General features: G+C 35.4%; 1 protein-coding gene across 4 annotated transcripts in view; it reads left to right on the plus strand.

The window, feature by feature from the left end:
• RNF220 (ring finger protein 220) overlaps positions 1 to 16,582 on the plus strand; it is a 293,502-nt gene that overhangs the window by 213,238 nt on the left and 63,682 nt on the right. For 3 of the 4 annotated variants that reach the window (XM_026707184.2, XM_087929798.1, XM_087929799.1), the window contains exons 5-6: positions 8,207 to 8,302; positions 15,444 to 15,486. In XM_026707184.2, the coding sequence (XP_026562969.1) occupies positions 8,207 to 8,302; positions 15,444 to 15,486 (139 nt within the window). Of the gene's footprint in view, positions 1 to 8,206; positions 8,303 to 14,602; positions 14,740 to 15,443; positions 15,487 to 16,582 lie in introns of those variants that run through there. The other variant, XM_026707185.2, reaches the window with a different exon arrangement.

A 16,582-nucleotide genomic window follows, 5' to 3' on the forward strand; every position in this document is an offset into this window, starting at 1 on the left:
TGAACCAGTTTTATGTACCAGTCTTATGCACACCGCATGGCATCATCAAGTCCTGTATTTTTTGTACTGGCCAGATGAAACATTAACCATTCTGCTACAGTCATTAGTTGCAGGACAGTCAGTTCCCTTTTTTATTAACATTGCTACCTTTATGGCACTGTTTGATTTTAAAAGCATCTCAGCCTCAGCAGCATTTTGGTCTTACCTTATCTGAAAAGATTTGCAAGAATTTCTCCTGAGAACCAACCACATATTGGCTCTTGGTCTCAGTATTTTACCCAGACTTAGTCACTTGATTGGTGCAATTTATTTTTATGCCCTAGTGGTTTGACATCAAGATGGGGATTCCTTCCTATGCTGCATTCCTCATCGTAACAAATGATGCTGTTCTCTTTGTTATTAATCCATATTTTTTTCATATTGGTAGGAACAATATGACATTCATAGTTGATGATCTCTCTCTTAGAAGTTTTGTTGCCAACTGCTTTCTTGCCAACTGCTTTCTTCCTGCTTTGCTAAATGACCATTACCTGAATAGTAGTTGTGTTTTCAGTGTGGGACTGATAGTTTTCCTAGATACGTCTTTATATCTAAGTGGTCCTTACCTATGGCACTGCAGTGGATTTCTTTGGAATTAGCTTTGACTTAAATTTCTAGCCATCTCTTGTTATGACAGGAATTTCTGCTTTCATTTCCCTCTATAGTTGTTTCAGTGACTATACACTCATTTCCTTAATCTAGTTAGTAGCTTCTACTTACACTAATTTATCAGTCACTTCTGATACTTCATGGCCAATTATGCATAAAGATCCAGAATATTGTATTTCATATCCAGACTTAACCTCTGTATACCAGAACTGTCATCATTACCTGATCCAGCATTGTGATGTCAGCTTCTGTAAGTATTTTGACGCATCCAGAACATTTTCTAAATATGTCCAGGGCTGAATAACAATATATATTTTAACTACTCTATCCCGACTTCTGTTATAGTTGATTCTTCAGAAAATAGGCTGACTTAAAATGCCTTCTACACTAGTGAATAAGGAAAGATGGAATTTTCCTTTTTAGCTCACCATGCATCTGTGGCTCACTATTAGTATTTTTCTGTGGGAGAAGATGGCTATGGTTTTTGAACGTTTACTTGAGGACAAGAATCTTTTGGTTTAGGTATTTTATGCAGAACCTTGCCATTTATTCAAGCCACAAATCAATACATCCTGCCATGTTGCAGACTGTGCATAAAGTAATATAGCTGGAGTTTTTTCCCTTAGGAGGCATGCATGGCTGCACTTCTCTGGCCTTGTCAATGAAGATCAGCCCCTACCAAAGATTTGCCATTCAGTGATACAGGCCTCTTAACAATCGGATGGATGATATCTTATATAGAATTCACTAGTTGAGAAATAAGCCAAATACATGAGGATTAATTCACAATCATTTAATTGTCTTTTCAATAGTGGGACATACCGTATATCTTCATATTGACAATGTCCTAAAGGATAGTACTTCAGTTAACCAAGAAAACAGAATTTGAAGATTTGTTGGCATCAAAACCAACAGTGATTAATTTAGTCAATTGTGGCATTGCTCACCACAGGAACAGTTGTGATGTTCTTCCTGATTGAATGCTGAGCCCTCATTTCTCCACTGCCTATTCTGGCTTTGAGGAATCCTGCAGATAGCTGTTTTGTGGCATTATAGTTATCTATAACCACAATAGTTTGGGTCTCCAAATTTCCATCATTTGTGTGAAGACAAATTATGTTGTATTCCCTTCTATATTCATTTTCACTTAAGACCTCAATCATATTTTATCTGTTGATTAACAATATGGTGAATCTGTATTTGTTCAATTCCATTTTATAATCCAGCAAGTCACTTGGAAACCTCCTACTGTCTAATGTTGTATGACCAAATATACAGCCTTTATGTTTTGCCACAAAAGATCTCCACAAATGGATTTTTTTCTGCTCTAACCAACATTCTATTGTATTATTCAATTTTTGAAGCATCTAAAATTATAGGCTTTCTCCTTAAAAGAGTTTAATATTTCTGCCTTTCATGAGTCTGTTTATGGTTTGTTTTTTTTCACACATAACAACTAATATATTTATGTTCTTTTTATGTACTTTCCCCTCCTCCTTTTTATAAGATGGCTCCTTAGTGGAACTTCTTTTTTTAAAAAACTAGCTATTTTTCAATCATTCAAGAAAATAAAAATAGCATTCTTTATGACAGTGACTTCACTGTGAAGAACAGGATTTGTATCTTGCAGGTTGACCCATTTAATCTGATTTGATATTATGACAAAATCATGCTGTGATTTAACATAACTTTATCTCTAAAATGGTTTATGATTTCTCCTTTTCTCAAGACATTGTACCGTCAATCATTCCCCTTAATCTTGTTGGATATGGGGGATCATCTTTTCATGGCTTTGATGTGAATTACAATTTGGCCTTTTACATTAACAGACATAAGTCATTTCATAGGTACCAGATATTATGTTTCTATAACCTTAAGTTCTGATACATGGCATTCCTAGCTTTTTTCTCAGTAAGTAATAGATTTTCTATTTCTGTTTTATTAATTAGACTTATAATACCTTTGAAATTCAGGCACACACAAAAAGTTGATGATCCATTTCTTTCAGAGTGTTTCTAACTAATCTTTCTCAACATTGCCATGTAGATATTTTATGCCTTGTCTGATCAAGCAGAGAATCAAGCCCTTTATCTGCTTGCCTGCTTACTCTGGATTTTTTAGTTCAATTAACTTTTGATGATTCCTTTCCTGGTGTGTGTGCGCGCATACACACACACAAAATAGAGATTTTTTTTAAAAAAATTGTTCTCCTGTTAGTATAAAAAAAATAATTTCCTCTGAAAAGGATAATTTAAAAACTTTTCAAGACATGCAACAGAGTTTCCTCTTTTTGCTTACTTTCTCAAAGTACAGGAAAATAAACTGGACTTGAGAAGAGCTTACAACCTAATCAGAATGAAAGGACATGTATTTAACAGACTTTGTTTACAAAATAGAGAAAGTGTAAATACACAAACTTTCCAGCCGTTTAATTGTGGAGCTGTTTTCTAAATTCATGAACTATATATTTTCAGAAATTATAGATTAGTGTATGATAGTCTGATAGTGTATACTTAGATGACATACTAGTTTTTATTAGTTTATTAATATATTGAAAAGATTCCTTCTTGCCTGTCACTCCTATCAGAAATATATTGCAGAAGTTATGGGAAAACAAGCTCTTTGCCAGGCTAGAAAAATCAGCATTTGATCTGCTTAAATTAAAGTATTTGGGATACACAATATCCACAGAAGGTATACAGCTGGATCCAGCAAAAGTATTATCTATTCTATCATGGTGCTTTTCAGTTCCCCCGCCCTCCACCTTCAATAATGTAAAAGATGTACAGTGTTTCTGGGGCTTCTCTATTTGTCCCTAATTTTGCTGACCATGTAAAACTTCTGTTTCAGTTCCTAAGAAAAGGTCAATGATTCTTTAGTTAACCCAAGAGTAATGGCATTTCAAAAATTAAAATGACTCTTTGCTTCTTAGCCCATCTTCAGCCACACACACCCCACAGCCCCTTTGTGGTGCAAACATTTCAAATATGCCAAATATTCATGCTCCAGGCAGAAAAGGAAGTGTGGACAGAGTTACTATTATCAGCCTTTTACTCAGAATGATCTTCCCAACAGAAAGGAACGATTACATTTTCACTAAAGAGGTGCTGGCAATAAAAATGCCTTCCATAAGCTGGAAGCAATAGTCCACCCTATAAAAGTTCATACGGACCATAAGAGTGTGGAGGTTTTGCAGAATACTCAATCTCTCACCCGTGGACAAATGTGGTGAGCATAATTTTTCTTCTGTTTTGACTTTTACATCTCATACATTCCAGGCTTTCAAAAGAAACTTTCAGACACAGCTCCACATAAGCCAGAATACAGTTTAAGCCAATCACCCACCACAAATACTTCAGCCATGCAATTGTGAGTTGCACTGTAAATCAGAACAAGACGAAAAGCTGGGAACAAGAAGACAGACTGATCTATTTGATCAAATTAAGGCACAACAACCACCTAATGCATATGCCAGGGCTTGGTTGGTGACTTCCAGAGAGCTTAACAAGGTACCGTTGCTCCTTTCATAGTGGAGGGAAGGCAGGTGTTGCACAACACACATTTATAAGTCCCTTTTTCCCTAAGGAAGGAGCTATTACAGCTGTGTTATGACCACAAAACAGCAAGAGTCAGGAGGATATTTAAAACCCAACGTAGATTTTTTAGAGAGTTTGGTAGCCTCACATCCATGCCATCATGAAAAATTGTTTCCCTTTGTCATGTCTGTCATAGAGCAAAGCCAAACTCTTAATAAGCTGTCTGGTTATTGCAGCTTCTTGAGATCCTATTATAGCCCCGAGACACTATTTCTCACCTAAATCATCTTCCCTCAGTGCAGGGATATACTAGCATGCTAAGACTAGTGAATTTAATGAGATTTCATTTTTGAACCATGTCTTTAGATATAGAGAATTGGTCAATATTGTGATTGACATCGATCAACTGGCCAAGGAAGTCAGTTCACTTCCAAATTTTGGAAGACTATCTTGCACTTATTAAATATTAAAATGTATTTGTCTTCCTCACATCATCTGAAAACCAATAGAGAATTTGAGAAAATTAAACCAGCCTTTGCAGCAATATTTAAGATTCTGTGTTTCATATCAGCATGACAGCTGGACTGATGTCACATTCCTGCTGAATTTGCTTACAATGCGGCACGCTCATCTATCAGTATGTCCCCAGGCAATTTACAGATTCCATCCAGGGGTCTTACCAACAACCAGCGTAGAAAACACCTTTCCTTACACCATAGAATTCCTACATAAGAGGCAAACAGCCCAAATCCTCAAAGAAACAGCTAAAACTAGCAGAGGCCACGAATGAAAAAGCAGCAGATGCATGCAGACAAGGAGGTGCTAGAATTGTAGAAAGGGATCGAGTGTGGGTTTTTACAAAATTACTGATTTCTGCAGAGACCTTCCAAGAAACGAGACTTTAAATTTATTGGCTCTCTCCTGTGTTTAAACAAATAAATACAGTAACTTTGTTTGTAATTGCCAGCATCAATGAAAGTTCACCTTATATTCAGTTGAGCTTTGCTAGTGAGAGAAGCACACACATCTGCCCTCCCCCTTCTGTGTTCACAGATTGCACTTTCCCACACTGGGGGTGTACAGGGTGGAAATGGTGCTAGATCTGAATGCAAGGGGAAATGGGTTGAATATTAGATACATTGAAAATGCTACCCAGAGTCAGAGAGGTCATTGAAGGCAGCAACAGATGTATATGCACAGCAATTGATGCACTGATGTCACAACCAATATCCTAACAAATTCTGTTCTTGACAACTACTAGCCTTGCAGGAGTTAGGTGCTGGCCATGATGAACAGGATTTCTTCTATGGGGTAGAGGTACTTCAGGGATAGCAAGATACCAAGCAAGGGGCATGGAAAATTGACTCATTCCACATCAGGCACATGGAGGGAAGGGGGTGAGACTGGTTCTCAGAAGGATGAGTGTTACTTCTATAGAGAGAGCTGATTTTCAGGATGCCTCATGTGGTCTCGGACAGTTACCAGCATAGTTATCTTTGTTTTTTACAGTCACATTTTGTTTTCCCTGGAAATTCAGGAGGGGGAATGAGTCTGAAGGGAGGGTGATGTAATGGTATGTGGAAATGGCTGTGGGAGACTGGCCCCAAAGACACTATATAGGGAATAATCAGATGATGAGAGGCAACATAATTTACAGCTGGCGAGTAGGTAGGGCAAGAGGCTAAGAAAAGACTCTCCCTAATTTTTCAGGGAGGTAAATGAGATAGAGGGAGAATTGTACTTTCAGACTTACAATAAAGTATAATTTGCTTATCTAGTTGCATTTCTGGTCCGCTTGGTATGGCTGATGGGTCAGATAGGGAATCAGATTCTCACTGATGTTGAATTCAGAAAAAGTGCCTTAAAGATAGATAGTATTTTTAAATCTGCAACTTGGTGTTGATTCCATGTCTATCTTTTCCTAATTTAATGTCCTCTCTTAATTAAAAATATGTCCTTAGTTGATCCATTTGAGTTGAAATCAATACCCTTGTGTGAATCCAATCCACACTTAACAATTAGATGCAAATACTGTGAACAATAGCAAGATGGGCACTGAAAACTGAGGATGTACAATTCTAAAATTTCTACTACTGCTCTTTCTTCCTTCCCAATTCCACGTTGTAAATTCTTCTGACATTGCCTAAATAGAGATGCTTTCTCTCCATTTTAGTGGAAGTTTAGTTTGATGCAATGGCAAGAGCTCAATTCACTGATATGGTGTTTAACACACTGCAGAGGTATTTAGAATATAACTGCTTGCTACAATTTTAAACAGTGCTACAATTTTAAGCATCTTAACAGAGTGTGTATGTAGAAGGTCTAAGATTGACATCTTTGGGATTAGTTTAGCCTTGCATTTTTCCCAGAGGTCATTGTCATGGTGCTCTGGAGGTCTGTAAAATAAATGGGGCCAGTATTCTTCTTGGGACCACATGATAAAAAGTAAAACATAATGTTTAATTTACTGTCTCCATAGCGAGTACAGCCATTTTTCACATAATCATATTGAATTAGAACTAGTTGCATGGATGGATGGGGAGCCAGCAGACAGGCTGTTGGAATTTGATGGAGGTTCTGAGAAGCTGTGCTGATAGAAAGTCGAGCTGAAAGCTTGACTTTCATATTTTTATATCTTCACTGAAACAGATTGAAAGCTAAGGTAACTTTAACACTTTCTATCAGTCCTGTAGATCTCAGAATACTGTTGTAGCACATTAATATACAGGGAATGGGGTTTATTGAAATAATATTTGTGGCAGTTTCTTCTGATAAAAAAATAAGGCAAAGGATTGTCCACAATATGTAATTTTATAAAGTAAAGGTGGGGAAATTTGAAGGGTCACTGGTTGAAATTCAGCCTTTTGACCTTCAAAGGGCTGCAAGAAGCTATCCAGTATTACTATAATGTCATTGAAAGGGCAGAACTGATCAATTTTTTTGATGGGAAGGATATTAGGAACTCCCCCCTGCCAAACTACTTGAAATAAGCTCCTGAACTTTTGTCATTTTGAAACTAAATTTCAATAGCATGAAATTGCAGTATAGCAGAAGAGGCACACGCAGCTTAAAAGCTGCAGGTTATTCTAATTATACAGATTGGAGTGCAGCATTTGCTCCCTAAATGGCAATTTTCCTCTAATTTATTTAATATGCATTTTATACCTGTTATCATAAGAAAGTCAAGACAATTTTCAGCAACGACAATATGTCAAATTTAGGAAAGAAAATTTAAGTGCGGATTATTGGGTTTTCTATTTAGGGTATTTTTTCTGTAGGCTGCTTGGAGTAACTGTGAGCATGTTGAGTAGCCATATACACTTTCTTAACAAATAATAATAAAGTAACGTGAAACTTTGAGGCAAAACAACATTTTCTATAAACTAGGCCCTCATTTTATCTCTAGTGATAATCCTTTCAGCTACCATGAATTCAGCCAAAATTTTGTACTGAAGTGTTTTTATGTGACCAGGTGGTCAGAGAAAGTTCAATTCAACACAAAGAAATCTTTAATTATGCATTATTGAGTACATGCATATACTGAGTATACATAATGAGTTAGTTGAGTCTGGGATAACTTCAAACTTATTTATCTGCTACATTTATATCTGGCTTTTTATCCAGGGACTGAAACTTCCAACCCCCTTTGAATGCCATGGACCCTTATCTAATTCTAACCAGGTGCTGACTGTTAGTTAAGATCCTTTGGTAGGCTTTTAGCAATAAATCAGTTAAATTGAACCATCACACGTGGACATGGTTTTTCATCACACCTAACAAATATACGATATACTGTATGTGTATAAAATAAAAAAGGCATGCTCTATTCTTATAATTCTGTCAATAAAAGTTTATGCAAACGATTACAGGGGAGAATCAAGGATGGTAAGCTGTGTTTACACAACACGTTAACCCATAGTTCACTTAATCATGATTTTCTTAATTATTACTACTGCATATCTCCTGCTCCATTTTCCCTCTGCATTCTTAACTGCTTTCCCTTTCCCCTTCTTTTCCTGCAGTCGATTTTGTTGTCAGCCTCTATCAAGCGGGAAGGAGATTCTCCAACAGCATCACCCCATTCCTCAGATGATATTCATCACTCTGACAGATACCAGGTGAGAATGATACCAGGAGGAGTCAGCTGATGACTGAAAGCCAGGAGCTACTAAATGGCACTAACAGATCTTTCAAGGAATGGTGTTAGGCTTTGTATGTCATATGTAAATTCAGATAATTGCTGTTTGATACATAGGTTTCTATATCCTTGAAACCTTGACTAAACTATAATACAACAGTATTGCAAGTTTCTTCGAGAGGATTATATCCACTTGTAATTTTTTATTGCTTTATGTCATAGTAGTGGTTGATAAAGAGGATTATTGGATATGAGAATATTTGTTTGTGACAATATAATAGCCTAACAGTACAGTATTGCACAGATATTACTTTTCAAGTGGATAAAAAGAAAAGGCCCAATAAATTGCCCCAAATGACCAAAAAGAAACAATTAACTTTAAGGCTCCGTTCTGAAAGAAGCATATAATGCAACTGTTTTAAGCAAACAAAAATTGTTTTCTTAATGCTCAGAGTATTTTTAACAGTTGCTCATTACAGTGTTAAAGCACTTTATGTTGTAGTGCATGTTTCTCAGCCTGGGCAGCTTGAAGATGGGTGGATTTCAACTTCCAGAATTGGCTGGCTGGGGAATTCTGAGAGTTGGAAGTCTACCCAACTTCAAGCTACCCAGGCTGAGAAACACAGGTACAATGGGTTCTTGTTTTTAACTGTCCAAAGCCAACAGAACTCATTGTCCAAATGAACATCTTAATTACATATAATATTCTACTAAAGTTTTTTTTAATAAACTTCAAATATAAGGAGGCGATGAATTTTATAAATAGTAATAGCAATAGCACTTAGACTTATATATTGCTTCATAAGTGGGCTACATCCTATCTGGAAACTAAGATGCATAGTTATTCTAACTAACTCTACTTAATAGGATACTCTCTCTGGATATTGTATAACTAATTTATGTGTATTAGCCATAATAGTAGATATTGTCATAAGCAGATACATTGTTTACATAGTCTGTATTATGTTTCATATTTCACAATCAATTATTTTCAACATGTATTTAGTTCATTCTTTCAAAAAAACAGTCAACGCTATATAATCATACAGAATGTGATAAATATTTGTAACAACATTCATTTATACATATCAAGAAATTCTTATACAAATTCTAGGATGTTTTTACTTTTTTTCTTTCAAATTATCTTTATTCTGGAAATTCAGATCTGATTAATTAAAAAAGCAATGTATAATTGTTACATGAATTCAGCTGGGAAAATAGTCAAACCTCAAACACAAATCCAGCTGAGGATTAATTAAAAAGACATTGTATAATAAATTTTCCTTTGATTCCATAGGCTGAACTTTCCATGAAATGCCTTATGAGTGTGTAAACTGAAGTATTACTAATGGCACATTGCCATTTTTGTGACATTTATGCTTCCTATGAAATACTGTATAATAGGAAGAGATTAGTAGACAAAGATTTCTTACATAATAATTCTATAAGAAGATATCATAAAAGTTTGAACTAATCAACTTTGTGACTTAAATGTGGATCACTATTAGCATTTGTATCATTAAAATGTTACTTATATATTACTTCAGCTTGTATACCTTTTGAATCACAATGACTTTGAATGGTTAACCACAAGCCTATCCAGGGGTAAAAATATATCAGTTAAAAAGAATCAAGTGAAAGAAATACCCAATGTGCTACTTTTCAGAAGATACTAGAAACTTCATATGGACAATCTGAATTTGAATTTTACCATAGTAGAAGTTATGATGACGCTATGCATTTCAATATATTTTGATACTAATATAACCTGCTCTTATAATTGAATGTTCAGGAGCAACAAAATTAGGAAGCAAGAAAATTTATTACAGAATATTTTAGACTGATTAGGAAATTAGGTTCTTCAGTACTATTTGTTATTCAATGGCTTTAATTTCAATAATTTGGGAAAAAAACAGAAAAAAATAAATATTTTAATAAATAAAATAAATCTAAATACTTTACAATTTACACATTAATTTAAGAAATTCATCTTAATTTTTGTACCATGTATTATTTGTTCTAGTAAAATGAATACTAAAAGCAGAATACAGCTTGGGACAATTTAACCTGGCAACCTTAAACTGATTAACTCTTGTAATAGTGCCTGGATATCAAACCATCTCAAGAAAATGTGATATGGATTTCAAACTTTGGCTGACCTGTATGACAGTTATCACATCCCAATTCGTAGATTTTCCTGCTTCTGTTTATTTCCCACCCATTCAAGCAAGCAAGAACCAATCACTTTCCTTTCTGAAAAGAGTTGATTCTAAGAACATATGGTGTCTGTTTGCATGAACAAACATTGAATCATATTGCTGGAAGGGCCTTAGATGTCATCTTGTTCAACTGCAAAGCAGGAATTACTTGCTCTTGTTGAGCATTTTTCCAGGGTACTGGGAAATGAGAAAAACTACTTTTTTACAATTCTTGGTGTCACTTGAGTTAGAAGGAGAAACTGTAAAACTTTTATCAGCTTCATCCCAGTGTATGTTTTTGGGATGTGTGTGTTACTTTTTTCCCCACTGTTCTTTCCATTACTTGTAGAACTTTTCCCAGTTTCACCCTGGTATCCAAAATTAACATGTGTCAATGAGAGAATGAAATGAAATAAAGCAGATGGACCACTTGGCATGGCTTATGCTGGCAGAATTGATAAAATACTACTTTGGACACACAGCAAAAAAATATGTCTTCACAATAGGCTGGGGATGGGTTAAAGATGATGTTTTGTGTTGCTTTCCTGAAAAAATAATTAGTGGCTCCCTTTTATGCCCTATATCATCAATTAAAATTCTTTAGTATTGAGTTGAACATTTTACTCACACTAGGGAAACAGCATCGCTTTTGAAAATGGTATTTTTATTCCATATCTTTTCTTCACATGCTTATGAATTTGAATAGGATTAATGACATGACATTTTTTCCAAAAAGAAAAAAAGCTGTTCCAGTTAAAAGATTCTTTGCATCTATTTCTCTAACACAAGAAATCAATTTAGGTCAGGTCATAGAAAATACGGAGCACACCTATCTCTCACTGTAATAAATTTGAAATGAGAATGCTAAGCATTACACTGAGTCAGGTTATAATATTCCAAACCAGGGAAGGAGAAGTATTGGACAGTAAGTAGAAGGAAAATGCATGATGAGAGTACAATTTACTTGAAGAAAAAACCCCATTAAAAATCAGATTTCATCATTTTTCTCTAAGCTAAGCTGTAAGTAGTTGAGATGAGGGAGGAGCCAATTACATCCCAGTTTCAGGATGTAAATGTATAGCCCGATTACATCCTACCCTTTGTAAAATAATTAATGCATGGTTTCTTCTAAGAATATAAATATACAGTATAAATCTCATTAATGCATTATTGAAATAGTTTCTTCCAGGTACTCATTTTTGCTGTCTCTTTAGTTTATAAAATATGCGTCTTCATTGGTTAGATTTATGTGACCTGATTTACAGTCAACAAGAATGTCATCCCACACACATAGATGATGTTCATAAACAGAAGTATGTGAAGAAATTACCTATGACTTAATTCTGATACAGTATTTTGAACCTCCGAAGACAAAGACCAGTAAATTGTAGTACACTGTGTTCTTAGCAGAATCACTTGTCAAGTACAATATTGTCAAAGCATTTAAACAAGAGTTTCAGTGTACTAGAATGAAGCTGCCAGCTAAGATTGTGTTAAAACTGCAAATAACTTTTTTCCTTTCTCTTTTCCTCTGAATCCCAGTAAGATAGTTTACTATTTTAGTTTGTTATTTGTTGTCTTAATATTTATGAAATGCAAAGTTGTCTATTCATATAACAATTTGTGATGGATGTGTTTGCTCTAAATCTTATAAAATCAATGCCTACACAACATACAGAAGTACAATTAGGAAAAATAAAAGGAATGAAGAAATTTGAAAGACTTCTAAACATATTTATATCTTCTTTTCAACCATGGTGTTTGCTTATATCTTTTATTTAATTTTACGTATTTACGATATCTCCAATTGACTGTACAATATCTAATATAAATCAGATCAGAATTAATACTAATGCACTCACATGAGTTAAAGTGCATTGTTAGCTGTTATTATTACTAGTAGTAATGCCAGCAAAAAAATATGTGCATGATAAGGATTCTGATCTTGAGGGTAATATCAGAGTGAGTGTCATATTAGAGTAATATTAGAAAAACACAAAGGATCTTTGCGAAACCCATCATTGAAAGTCTATATTGCTGTCCTCCATGCAGTGCCATATTTGCTGAAAGAAAATATGGGAAAATTCTCTATATTGAATGAATTTAGTGCTTTAGGATTTTAAGAAATTCTTAAGGTTTTTTATGCTTTGATCAATTTTAATAGTAAATCCTCAGATCAGTAACATTGTCACATCTGATTGGCTTTAATACTTGAAAAGTCTTTGATAGCTTTACACTAATAGGATACTTCTCAGGAAACAGGACGTAGTTCCTTCTCTTATATAAGAGAAGGATGGGTGTGTGTGTGACATGATAGCAGTGTTCCATTATTTGAGAGATTGCCACAGATAGGATAGGGTCAACCTGTTGTCCAAAGCACCTGAGGGCAGGGCAAGAAGTAATGGATGGAAACCTATCAAGGAGTGATCCAACCTAGAACTAAGAAGAAATTTCCTAACAGCAAGAACAATTGATCAGTGGAACAGCTTGCCTCCAAAAATTGTAGGTGGACCATGACTGGTGGTTTTTAAGAAGAGATTGGGCAGCCAGTATAGGCTCTCCTGTCTGGGATGGGGCTAGAAGAACCCCAATGTCCCTTTTAACTCTGTTATTCTATAGGCTTAACTTTCTTGCAACAACACAGAAATAATATTGGAAACAACACAGTAAAATAATGTCTGACAGCTTTATTTGGAAAGTTTTTTATTTGGATATTGTCCCTAAAAAGAGCTACAATTCACCAGAGCTGACGCCTATTGACTTCAATAGGATTAAACATTTACAAGACATATTACATATTGATCTTTACTTTAATAAAATGGCACATTATTTATGTATTCAAATTGTGTACTAACTACAGTTTTTACTATGTACAAGGATATTTAAATATTCTCATAAAATGAATATATTTCTGACAATGAAATTTTTATGATGCATACTACAACATTTTTAAGACTAAAGAAATTATCATCCAAAAAGATCTGGGATGTCATATTAGTAGAGCACCCAGTAACTACATGAATTCCTTTTTATAGCAGTGGCCTGACAATAAGGTCCTAAGATTAGACTTTGAATGGGTTTTTGTACCTTCAAAAGTTGCATCATACTCTGTATTCATGCTCATCAGGCATAGTGAAATTTTTCAGCTGTTACACTTCTGTTTTGTTTTTCTAGAAATTTTTAGTGAGTTTAAAGCATATTTTCTGATTCTTTATAGTTGAAGATTGCATGGTATGTTTACACAAGTTAATTTAACTTTGGTTTAATGAATTTAGTCTTTCAAGGATTTGTACAGCATACTAAACCTTAAACCTGAAAATTAAATTGCTGTAGCATAGATATATGTTTTACATGATTGTGTTTGTGTATGGAAATGTTGCAGGAACATGGTGTAGTAGTTGAAAAAACAGCAACTGTGATAGACTTTTGTGGATTGTGATCCATTTCACTAAATGCATGGACAGCAATCCACTATTTATTGGCAAAATAACCAACTCACGTGTATTATGAACATAAATCAGGATGAAAAATCATGCACTGCCATGCCATTTCCAGTGCTGCCATTGGCAAGATCCTTCTTTCGTTTTAGAAAAGTATATTTATGTCTTGGCCAGTAACCATCCCTTTACTTCTTGATCAATATAGGGTCAGGCTAGTGAAACCAGAATATTGGGTATCTGCCAAAGCAGCAGCTGCTGCTGCTACAAAAACAGGGCCCCGGGTCATTGCCGCACTCTTATTTAATGGTGGTGGTGGGGAGAATACCATCGGTAACTTTGATCTTTTATTGTGAAGAGGAAAAAAACCGCTGCTTTTCAAAGTACAGACCAGGCGCGCTCTGGAGCGCGGGTTTGTTTTAAGGAGTTGTGTGAATCGCAAAGTTTGTTAGAAAAGGCGACGGGGACGATCTGGTGGGCAAAGGCTACACATTTCAGGCATCCGGACTGCGATAACCGGCGTTTACAAAACCGATTGAGGCACGCGCTGTTATTACGGCAAAACCCCCTCAACCCTCGCCCGCTCCCAGCCATAGTTGCCATGAGAACAACTTCCTCTGAACTCTCACCCCGCGTCGGCGACGGCTGGTCACATGATCGCAGCTAATATGGCGACGACCGCTGTTTCGGGGAGTTAATTGCAGGTGCCGTGCCGTTGCCCGTATCCATTCTCATCCCCGGCCATGCAGAGCGAGAGGAGGGAGCCCGGTGGTCGGGAGGAGGTGCGAACGTAGACCGTTTCTGGGGCCGAAGCCATTTTACTGCTAAGAAAGGGAATAGGTCTTGTTTACATCTAAGGGAAGCTGGGCCGTCCTTCCTGAGAGGGGGAGTGGTCTGTTTACATTCTCGGGATAAACTTGGAGAGGCCTCTTTTTTATATAAAGAGAAAACGAACTATGGTAGGAGTTGATTAAGAAACTACTTAATTTAGTAGAAATGGCAGGACACCCACGGGGAGGGGGGGAAGTTGGAGTTGTATTTAGAAAATGGAGCCAACATAGGTACTCATTTGGCAGATCAGTTTGGAGTTTGAGCTAGCCTAAGATAGTGAGGCAGGCAGGGAAACTGGCTATAGCTACTATTACAGATTGAATACTTTTGATAATGGACAATCTATGAACTTTAGAAAATGGGACTATCATTTTATATGAGAGAGTTCTGAAAGTCTAATGTGACTTAAGAGTTAAGCAAAAGAAAACGCAAAGGAAGCTGTTAGGAAACTATGAATTGTTTGAATTAATATATGGAAAAAATAAATCAGGAGGGTTTTTAAGGGTTGAATGAAACTAGTGTGTATTTTTAAAAATATTCTGGGTGTGGGTTCCTTTCAAGAATATTTTTTAAAGTTGATTGAATTATTCTCTGGTTTTCTCATTAACAGGGCCTTAATCCTATCTATTTACGTTCTTGTGTCTTTTGTTCATAGACTTTTTTGCGAGTAAGGGCAAACAGACAGACCCGGCTGAATGGTGAGTGAGATCTATATTCTTGTCTTTTGTCAGGAATAATAATTTCCAGTATTAGTGTCTGATGGGGCTAATGCTCTTTTCCTTTATAAGGTAGTTTAGCAAGTTGTGACCTACAATTTTAAAGCCTTATCATTTGTGTTGCCAACCTTTTTTGTTTCTTTGAATCTTTCCTAAATTGGTGTCATCCTTCACCACCAGTACTGGATACTGTTTCAAATAAGATACTATTTAGAGCCATGTATAAAACATCATTAGTGTCCTTATTTCACATTTTACTTTTGGTAATTTTTGCAACCACACTTAACATGTGCTGTTTTTCAATTTCTGATCAACTATGTCCCAACGTATGTGTAATCTCCTGCACCCAATCTCTGGCATTTTGTAGAGAATCAAGATTAACTTTTAATTTGACTTACACAGATTTAATTCCTTAGATTATTTGCCTTTATAGGGAAACCACAAATACAATATTTGCATGCAGTATTTTTTTACAGCTTTTAGCACTGAGATTTTTATTCAGATTAAAATATTAATACCACAAAATCTGACTGCTTTAAAACAAAAATACCTTTTCAAAAGCTGTAATTCTTTAACTCTATTTGTCAGTGCTTAATTCAAGCAAAAGCAAATACACTGAAATCTCAGGTTTTCAAATTATAAAGTATTCTAAAAGTACAAGAAAAGAGTATTTTATTATGCATTCAAAATTACTTGGCAGCTACAAGGTTATAAAATCTACGTTAATGGTATTTACAACATTATAAGAGTGAACTCTTGAATTAAGATTAATAAGCATCATGCATTGCATTGTGAATCCGTGTAATCTGTGTTTTACATTCATAAACTGGAGTACAATTTCAATTGAATACCTCTGTCATATGATTAATGAATACTATTGTACCATTTCATTTATTGATCATCTCACAAATATTCCTTGCGGCATCTGGTGCTATTATTGGAAAATGCCTAGTGCAAAAACACAAATATTTTTCCAATACTCTTTAAAGCAAATCAGTTCTTGCTGGGTGTATTGGCTTCATTGAAATATAATATTAATCAAAGCCTTCTTGAGCTTTTGTTACTATGCAGTCATCCA

The sequence above is a fragment of the Pseudonaja textilis genome, chromosome 3 (genome assembly GCF_049901715.1).
Source record: "Pseudonaja textilis isolate UNSWEBS1 chromosome 3, rPseTex1.2, whole genome shotgun sequence".
Taxonomy (NCBI): domain Eukaryota; kingdom Metazoa; phylum Chordata; class Lepidosauria; order Squamata; family Elapidae; genus Pseudonaja; species Pseudonaja textilis.